The 10,163-nt window shown below is 44.4% G+C and overlaps 1 protein-coding gene across 2 annotated transcripts in view; it reads left to right on the top strand.

Annotated features, from left to right (window-relative positions):
* Positions 1-4,945, top strand: part of spag9b (sperm associated antigen 9b) — a 68,233-nt gene extending 63,288 nt beyond the window's left edge. For both annotated transcript variants that reach the window (XM_080789728.1, XM_080789729.1), the window contains 3 exons: positions 181-363; positions 1,106-1,240; positions 1,398-4,945. In XM_080789728.1, the coding sequence (XP_080645854.1) occupies positions 181-363; positions 1,106-1,240; positions 1,398-1,516 (437 nt within the window). In that variant the 3' untranslated portion in view covers positions 1,517-4,945. The remainder of the gene's footprint in view (positions 1-180; positions 364-1,105; positions 1,241-1,397) is intronic.
* The last annotated feature ends 5,218 nt before the right edge of the window (positions 4,946-10,163 follow it).

Below are 10,163 nucleotides of genomic sequence, written 5' to 3' on the forward strand. Positions count from 1 at the left end.
TGACTCAAAGGTTCTCAATTGCACCTAGCATTGAATATTAAATGAATACTTGCTATTCATTCATTTATTTCTGTGTATTGCATGCCGGAGCCCTTCACATTAACAACCTCTGTATCACATTGTGTCTTTTTCGTCTCCCCTCTTTCTGCTACACTTTCTGCTTTTGTCTGTGATTTCCAGCGACCAACAAGGTGACCACGGGGACGGGAGGAAACAGACCAGGAAGTGTAGTGCGAGTCTACGGCGATGAGAACAGCGACAAAGTGACGGCCGGAACCTTTGTTCCTTTCTGCTCGATGGCTCACGCACAGCTCTGTTTCCATGGTCACCGTGATGCTGTGAAGTTCTTCACCTCTGTCCCTGGTAAACAAACGCAGTGGGGGAAATAAGTGCTCAAATGCTTTACTTAAACCCATTTAGGCCTGACCTCAAAATGAAAAAAAAAAAATCGTCCAGTTTTCTGAAATAAATATTTTCACGATTTTTCAAAAATAGCAGACCTACAAGCTCGTAGTTTGTATGAGCTTGTAGATCTGCTATTTTTCAATGGCTAAATTATAACATAATGTTTAAAACACCAAAAGGGGTTCCCGCCCAAAATGTGTTAAGTAAAAGTATGAATACTGTAGAAGAAGTACTCCGTTTAAGTGAAAGTCCCGAATTCAAAATGCACTTGAGTTAAAAGTACTAACTATAGTGTTGCCATCAAAATGTACTTCCAAAAGGAGAAAGTACTCAAATTTCCCATTTCACGTTTTTCAAATGTCTAGTAAAAATCTTTTGACAATAGCCGATCTACAAGCTCAAACAGCCCAGCTACTGTCCTTTCCTCCCTTCGTTATTAGTCAGAGTTTGCTGAAGGTCATGTCCAGAAGCATAATATGTGGATGATTGGTGTTGTTAGAATATCATGTTTTTGTTTCCTATGTCTGTGATGACTCTTTGTACTTTTCTTCAATAGGTGTGATGCTCTGTGAAATGTGTGAAATGTGCAATCTCCGTTCCATGTGGACATACAGTAATGGATAAAATAAAAGTGAAAAGAAACAACAACAATAACGCCAATAACAATAACCCCGTCCATGTGCTTGTGCGTTGCATAAAGGCCATGCAGTCCCGCCCGCATCGAGTGGAGGTGAAGCAGCAGGTGACAACAAGGCCATGGATGCTCTTTCTCAGGACGGGACCAGGTCTATGTTGGTGATGAGTGGAGGAGAAGGCTACATTGACTTCAGGATGGGTGAGTGCGTTGTGGGGCTACCACTATTGGCCATCTGCGTCCTGCGTTTTGTTGAATAAATACATCAACGAATCGACGTGTAAAACACTGTGTTTGTGCGTGTGTGTGTGTGTGTGTGTGTGTGTGTGTGTGTGTGTGTGTGTGTGTGTGTGTGTAGGTGACGAGGGTGCTGAGCCAGAGGACGTGGATGAACCCACGATGAAGCTGCAGCCCTTCTTGGCCAAAGCTGAGCGCAGCCACCTTATTGTCTGGCAGGTTCGGTGTAATGACGACTGAATTTGGACCGCTCTTACCCATGAAACACTACCCCCCCCCACCCCACCCCACCCCCCCTGCACCTGAACACACGCTGCCACGGAGAAGGAGCTCGGGGGTGGAGGACCTGCCGCACACAGAGACACCAGGTCTAAGATTAGCACTTTGTCCCTCGGTCACAGCAAAACTGTTAGCTCTTCTTCGCGGTATCGGCGGTAAACTTCGCCGCAGGAGTGTGGCGGCTTTCTGCCCATCACCGGGAGCCGTTCAAACTGACACGAAACGCATGTTTATTTTGTTTTTTATTTTCTTACTTTACATTTCCCACTACTTTTTTTTTTAATCTGTTTTGTTCAAAATTATTTTACTTTTTTTTAATTCCTTTGCAATTATCGTTTTTATTTTCTTCAAGTTACAGAAATACTGAATACAAAACCCTTTTTTTTTTTACTTTATTTGATATTATTTGTTTCATGTGCTCAGAAAAAAAAAGAATGCATCCAATTTTCCAACTTTCAGGTTACACTCCCTGTAGTGTGTGGTGATACGTGCAGACTCAGCAGAGAGTAGAACACTTTCAGCAGTTACAATTACTGGTGTCCTAATGTTTGATGATGTAATGCCGTGGTTCTCAACCAGCGGTCCTTGAGGGGGTTCCAGGTGGTCCCCATCAGCTAAATGATGGAGAGTTGGTAACCAAATGGACCCTTATAGATCTTTAACTCCCGAGAGCGTAAAATGAAACCAAATGCATCCGTAACGGTCCATTTGGTTTAATTTTACGCTTTAAGAGTTAAATTATTGTTAAAACGTCTGCATTACTTAATTTACAAGGACTCTAACACAATTTTGAGAATGTAGAAGAATTGTTTGCCTAATTATCACTCCTATGGTACCACATCAATACAGCATGGAATTGTGGACAAACTCTCATCCAACGACAACGAAATATTCTAAGTCTTGGGTCTGAGAGGCTAAATCTCATCAAACGGTGGTCCGTGGCTCAAAATGCCAAATAAATAATGGACCTTGATGTGAAAAGGGTTCAAAACCACTGATGTAAGGGACAATCAGAATAGATAAGGAGTCTATTCCTGTGCAGTTGGTTATAAACAAAGCAGACGACGTATTCCACTTTCCCCATTCTGTAAAGTTTTCTTTCCTACTCTCTCTTCCTCACTCTCGCTTCTCGCTTTATTATCTTACTTCCTTGTGAACTTGGCATTTGATTGTATGCAAGACGGTTTAAATCAATTGCCTGTTTTCACTGGATCTTGTTTCGTGTCGAGACAAATGCAATACACAGATGAATCATGTTATGGGCTGCTGGAGCAGAGGATTGCCCCGTTCAAAGCCTTCTTATCACCTCCTGAGTCTTGACCCATCCGTGCGAAGCCGGGTAACAGTTTAGAGACTTGACTTTGCAAGATTAAAAATGCAACGGCTACCTCCACTTCTGCTACTCTCGTACGCGGATGTCCTTCCTTCCTTGACATTAGTGGCAGGTCTGTTTTTAGTTGGACCGGTTGATAATCGTTGATTTAGATTCTATTGAATTAGCTATTGCCTGAGGAGGGCAGAAAGGAAGGGAGGCAGGGTGTGACATGGAAGTATTTGAACAGGGCTCCAGAGACGTCATTGCATCTCTGCTCCGTCGACCCTTCCCACCAGCTTAGAGCAAGTAGACACTTTACAAATATCTACGACTGCCTTAGGTATCGAGGTTTGAAAGAACTAAGTTATATAGACTTTTTCAAGTATTTATTCTTCTGTGAAAGAATGTTTGCTACCAAAGGAAAATGATTAAAAAAAAAAAATTAAATAAGATGAATTGAGAATGATGTTAAAATAACAAACAGTGACTCCTCTTCATAACATGACGCCTTTTAGCAGCATGTTTGGTCTTGCCTCCCTGTAGATTCGATGTAACACAAACCCTGGTGTATAGATAGATATATTTTTAGACCTTCATATTTCGCTTAAGTGAAAGTAATTGGGTTTAACAGGAGAGACCATGCTGGACCTACTGCTGTTTTTATAAACATGCTATGGGAGTGTATATTGAGCGTTATCTGAACATTATCTCATGTACAAATCTCCACTGTCAAGTGTTTATTAGCCACTTGAGCCCTACTTAAAAGAAATAGCCATTAACAACACGTCGCAACGGTGACGAGATGTGAGCTTGCTCTGCTATTGGAAATCTTTTTTGAAAACTTCTGCCTGTGATTCCATGCCCAAGAGAGGGACACCAGGGTTAAAGTGGTTAAAAAATCCTTGACTGACATTTAGATTTTTGCAGTGCCGCTCTCCGCCCCTGCGCCTTTTTTGTTACATGATGTTCAGTAGCTGAGGCTCTGAAGTGAAATTCCCTCCTGATGTGTCTGGCAGACATCGATTCTTTCAGTCAATATTTTAAGACTATTTTTATTAGCCTTTTGTATGTTTTTGGATTCTTTAGACTGCTCTCTCTCTCTGAAATGGCAACCTATCCCCCCCGCTACTGTCCACTATAATCTGGCCCGGATGCAGGGCGCACGTGTGCGGGATGTCGGATAGGGTGCAATTTGAGGCGAGCCCTGTCTCTGGCCTGTGTGTGTGTGTGTGTGTGTGTGTGTACTATCAAAATTTTGCTATGTTTTGTTTTCTGTTTTCTGTTTCCTCTGTATTGAGTATGAGATATGAGGCCCGTCCTCATGTGAGTGTGTGCGACTGTGCGCATGCACGTCTCTTCCCTCCACGAGAGGAGAGGATTGCTATCGTATTGCAGTTTAGCCATTTCAGTATTTATTTCCATGAATGAGCCTTTGCAATTCAGAATGTATCTTTGTACATTGAATAGGAATATATATACATATGATTATATATGTCTTTGAAACATGAAAATGTCTTGGGTTTATTTTCATGACAATGTTTTTCTTTTGCTATTGAAATGATATATTGTCGTAGTACTTTTTTGGAGAGGGTAACTCACTGAGCTATGCACTATCTCTGCAGGAAGTGGCGGTGGTCAAGGCAGGGTTTGTCTGAGGCCTGCGTATTAGTAGTATTAACACAGTGCCCTGGGTAGAGGTCACCCTCAGACATAGACGGGATCAGTTTACCCTCCCAAAGCTCTGATATTAAGACTACTGGAGGGTTCAGTAAAACTGATATCTGATCAGTCAATGGTGGGGCAACTCTATTGTACCAGAGCTGGTTTCACAAAACCTGCTTCCTCCATCCTCCTCCTCAACTTAAAGGATGTACCCCCCCCCCCCCCCCCCCACACTCCCCTGTCAGGGGGGGGGCTACAGTCCTCCCGACATACAGGCTTGTCATTGATATCGACCCCCCCCCCCATCTGTTCTAGTACATGAATCTACCTGTGTACTTCTACAGCATCTCTAGCCTTACTATTTTAAACAATTAAATAAACCTTTCTGGGGAAAGTCTTATTTATCCATTGTTTGTTGTTTTTGTTTTTTATTTCTTTGTTACCAGCCAAGTCTTGCTCTCGCGTCTGCCATCATAGATTAAATCCAGAGGCTTTGGAAGGTGAAAGTCAAGGGCAGTTTATCTCCCAAATCAACCACCTCCCCTCCCTCCGTTGGTCCTTTGCTCTGCCACTTTATTGATTTCCTCTATCTGGCAGAAACGCAAACTTTAGCTGAAGAAGTCTCATATTTCTATGTAATTGTGCCTTTCCAGCTGCACTGCACTGCACTGCTTGGATACACTGTTAAATCCTAAGTGTTAATTTAGGTCTTTAGCGTGTTCAAAATGATTATTTAGGATTTGTGAAAGACAATGAAATGTCTATATTATCCGTAATGTGAGCTTTCAGGTCTTCCACAAGAAATCGGCCCAGTTAAAGCATATATACATTTGTGCTTTGCTTTAAACAAAAACACCTTTTGAGTATGTGGGGCCATTCCAAACATCCCCATTCTCCGCCACTAGGAGGTGTGGTTCAGCTAGTCAAGGCTACTCTGCCCAGTGACTTTTATTAAAAGGACAGAAGCACCCCTCCCCCGTCTGTGATTGGTTCACAAGTGTTCTATTCAAGGCCTTGGTTCCATCCCATTGAATCACGCTGAAGCGGAGCTTAGCCCAGTGAAAGACAGATAGAGGAGAAGCTTTCATCGCTCCCAGGCTCTAGTAGAATGCCCAGCTGTCATGGATAACTGTGATGATACTCCAGTAGTATGGACTGAATATACATTATAGCTGCTAGATGTCCAGACTCCAGACTGAGACGAAGAAAGCATGCACGCTTTCCTCCTCTTATCCTCCGTTTTCTAACAGGGAACATGATTATGTTTACATTTCCTGTCTTGACCTCTCCAGACAAACGCACATAGACTCACTCAACTAATTATGTTTTTGTTGCTTGCCAAAAAGATCAGAACTGTTAAACTAGAAAGGGGCGCGCTCTGCCAGGCCGCGTACGTTGTGGGGGATGTGTAAGTCGTCGGTTGCATCCGTAAGGAACTGAGGAAGTTCCTGGTGGAAACAGAATTTCCATTACATGTGGTTAAACCTTCTCAATAATATGATTCAAATTTGGTCTCAATTGGAGGATGTTTTTTTTGGCATTTCTTGTAAATTAGGCCCCGAGCACCCACAAACTTTGGAAGACAATTATAGCTAATTTGTTTGAAATATGAAAAGAATGACACCAGAAATATCTGTAGAAGACTAGGGGTAGTCGGGGGGGGGGGGGGGGGGGGAGAATGTGTGGTTTTTTTTAAGATGATGTGCGGAAATGGGTGCGGCATGTATAGGGAGTTGTGTAATAATGACTCATAATCCAAGGAATCCAGCACAAAGTCTCCAGATACACACACACACACACACACACACACACACACGGGGGGCAAAAACATAATCTCCCCATCATCCCTGGCCTTCGACCTGGCGTAGATAATTATGGCATCAATCATGTGTTGTTTATTTGCAAGCTTGTGTGCAGAATCTGCAGATATGTCCGGGAGACAGCTGGTGGCTCCAGGTGGGGTTAGGCAGGTCTCTGTCCCATGACCTCTTGCTGCTGTTGGGCGAACAGTAAAAAGGGATGCAAGGGTGATCAAGCCCCCCACACACAACAATCTCCTCTGTCCTAAATAATATAATACAGCTGAATAACCATGCACGCATATCAACACTGTGTGCGTGCATAAGAACAAGATGTCTTTTTTTGTGAGGCACAGACAGTTATTTTGCAGGCACGGTGTGTGTGTGTGTGTGTGTGTGTGTGTGTGTGTGTGGGGTCTCATATGTTCTTCTACAGAGGTCCAGATGGGTGTAATGAGGTGAGTGCTGACTGTGCTCGACGTTACCTTTTCACCACCACCAGGAGGGAAACGCAGTAAGTATAAATCATTATGTCATGTGCCCTCTTATCGCATGCACGCACACACACTCTCTCACTCACACACACACAGATGATAAATGCCTTTGAATCTAGGTATAGATTTCTGTGAATCATACATGTCTGTCAGTCAACACTCACATGCACACACACACCGAGGATAGAGAGAGTAGTGTGTGTGTGTGTGTGTGTGTGTGTGTGTGTGTGTGTGTGTGTGTGTGTGTGTGTGTGTGTGTGTGTGTGTGTGTGTTGTCACATGTCACAGAAATCATCATCTGCACTGTCATCTCCTCTGGTTGTGTCACCCTCTCCCGTGGTGCAGGATAAACACACAGCTGGAGCCCTCCGCCCACGCCTAACGCCCAACACACACCATTGTCCCCGTCTCTTCTTTCCTCTCATCCCTGTCCACATCAAGGACTGTCTAAAGAGGACTAGACGCGAAGACAACATGGAGTCGTACGGGCGACGCCATGTTGCTCCATGGAAGGAATGCGCAGTTGAGACCAAGGAAGCTGAACGAGGAAGTGTTGGCTGCATATAGTCCATTGCGTATGTTTCTTTCCTTCCATGGAGCACCATGGAGCAACATGGCGTCGCCCGTACGACGCATTGTTGTCTTCGCGTCTCGTCCTCTTTAGACAGTCCTTGGTCCACACCTAACGCCCAACACACACACCATTATCCCTGTCTCCTCCCACACCTAATGCCCAACACACACACCATTATCCCTGTCTCCTCCCACACCTAACGCCCAACACACACACCATTATCCCTGTCTCTTTTTTTTCTCTCATCCCCGGGCCACCCACCCACCGCCCTGTCATCCTCTGTCCTCCTCTGTTCTTTTACTGTAACAGCGGTTGGTCTGGAAAAAAATGGTAAATGGTGCTTTTATATTGCGCTTCTAAAGCAATACTACTACTATGGATAATAATAATAGTTTGAGCGGCAGATCATGGACAGCCTGGCACGACTATGGAGGGCAATCACTTCCGGGTCAGCCGAGTTGAGGGCTTCTGCTTTGCTTATGTCGCGCACTTCTCTGGCACTAGCCTCACGTTACCGCCTATGTCCTCTATGGTAACGGGAGGGAACTCTGTTCCATCGCATCTGGAACCGTTGGAAGTTTTATCGTGACGCCGATAAATAGGAATACTGTGTTGGCTCCGTTCATCCGAGCCAGATCACAACAGGTTGATCGTTAAAATGAACATGCTGTCTCGTCCGCCATGTTAAGTGGTCAGGTCAGGTGGGCTGGGTGGGCCGCGGATGCTTTTGGGCCTTTCAAGTATAGGCCCCTGATCCGGAAGAGGCTGACAACCACTGGGTTAGATTATCTTGAGGCTGAACAAAGGGCCAAGTAGGCCACCTGTACCCATTAGTGACGTGTGACCACTTTCAACCTGGTGTCCCTATGTCGGGCACACGTGGTGAGCTTGTAGAGCGCCCTATCTTCGCTGCACGACACCATTGTTGTACGACGAAGTATAAAATGAAACGGGGCTTTTAAGCAGTTAAAAGCATTTTCTCCCCCTTTCTTTTTTTTTTCTCCATGCACGGAACTGTCTATTCAGGTCAATGTGTTACCGACTTTTACGTGACTATTATGACGTGTTTTGTCATTCGAAAGATATGGGATAAAGCGGTGGCTTTGCTGTAGTTGGAGGTGCAGCCACGCTGATTGAGCAGGCTGCTCTGTGAGGCTCAGTCTCCCAGACACTGGTCCCCGACAGACCCTTTGATCTGCTGTGCAAGGGCTGCACGTGTGTGTGTGCACGCACACACACACACACACACACACACACAGACGCTCAGGGAGAGAGAGAGGAATATGAATACCAAGAGCCCAAGGCAAACACCAAAGATATGTTCTCTAAAGCCTCACTTTTTTTTTCCTCCTCTCCAACTTTCTGTCTGCAGGCGACCCACAGAATTCAATTCAATCCCATGGGGCCTGTACTGTATGTTGTGCACTGCAGACTACTGTTAATGTAACATTCTTCCTAGCCAGCCTCCATCTAGAATGCTTTGAGGAATGGAAGGTTTATCCCTTTTGTTTACTGTCTGTGATATGATATGTTTATTGTAAATGTATGGTAAGAAGAGTCATCTTATTTTTTGTTCTTCAGCCTTCAAAAGCATTTAACACGGTGCTGTCGGCTGGGCAGAAACCTCTACAAGCGTGTGGGGAGCTTGTAGGTTGGCTAGTATTTTCACTATTTTGTTTAGTCTTGGACATGCAACAGAAATGATAGTCATGGCATGGTGATGGTGAGCTCAATGGGCTGGGACCCAATATGCTGTCAGTCATGAGAATTATGCACAATAATGTTCTCAGTATTTATTTATTTAACTCTGTGTGACTCCCAGGATTTCACAGCGTAGGTTTCTCACTGCACTGGCATCCTACCTAGCTATTCTTGAGCAATACTATTCTTGAGCAATTCCACTGTAAGTCAACCTTCTGGCTGTAAGTGGCAAGGTTTGAAGTCTGAACCAACAACGTTCTGGCTGTAAGTGTCTGGTTTGAACCAACAACCTTCTGACTTCCAAGGCAGTATGTTTGACCAACCTGCACTCCCCCACTCTCTGTCACTCTCTTGTCCTCCTCCTCCACCCTGTCCTAATCTTCCCAGAAATTCAACATGGATAGACGGGCGACAGAGGTGACACCTCCATGCAGAGATAAAAGACGGGGGCAGCGTGTGTGTACAAAAAGTTTTGTGATGATGTCAGCTGAAGTTTGAAGAGGTGGGAAAACCGGAGGAAGTGAGTGGGATGAAGGGAAAAACGGAGGTGAGAAAGGAGCGGGGGGGGGGGGGGGGGGATGACGACAGCGTGAGAGACTGAACGAGGGGGAGGATTTTTGTAGAAACGCAGCCCGAGGTGAGATGAATCACACCCCCGTGGATCTAAACAACATACTGATTTCAACGGGGTCTCACAGATGTACTGTATACACACACACACACACACACACTCTTTCTCTGTCATTGGTTTTACTTGTGAGGACATCAACATTTTTGGACAGCAATTTTATTAATTACATTTTTGAGGGGCTATATACAGGTTTAATGTTTTTTAGTTCAATGTTTGTTCTAAAAACGCCATTGACAATGAAGGGGACATTTACATCATCTTGTCCCTAACACAAACCTTAAATGCCATTAACAAATAAAGTGAATGTAATGTTTGTGTTGGCACCGTTTGTTTTTCACATCACCATTACATCACCTAATCAACATTAGTTAGACTTTAATATATTAGCGCCCCTCACTTCACACGGGTGTGATGTTTTTTCATTCTAAGTCA

The sequence above is a fragment of the Protomyctophum bolini genome (genome assembly GCF_963924005.1).
Source record: "Protomyctophum bolini genome assembly, chromosome: 18".
NCBI lineage: Eukaryota > Metazoa > Chordata > Actinopteri > Myctophiformes > Myctophidae > Protomyctophum > Protomyctophum bolini.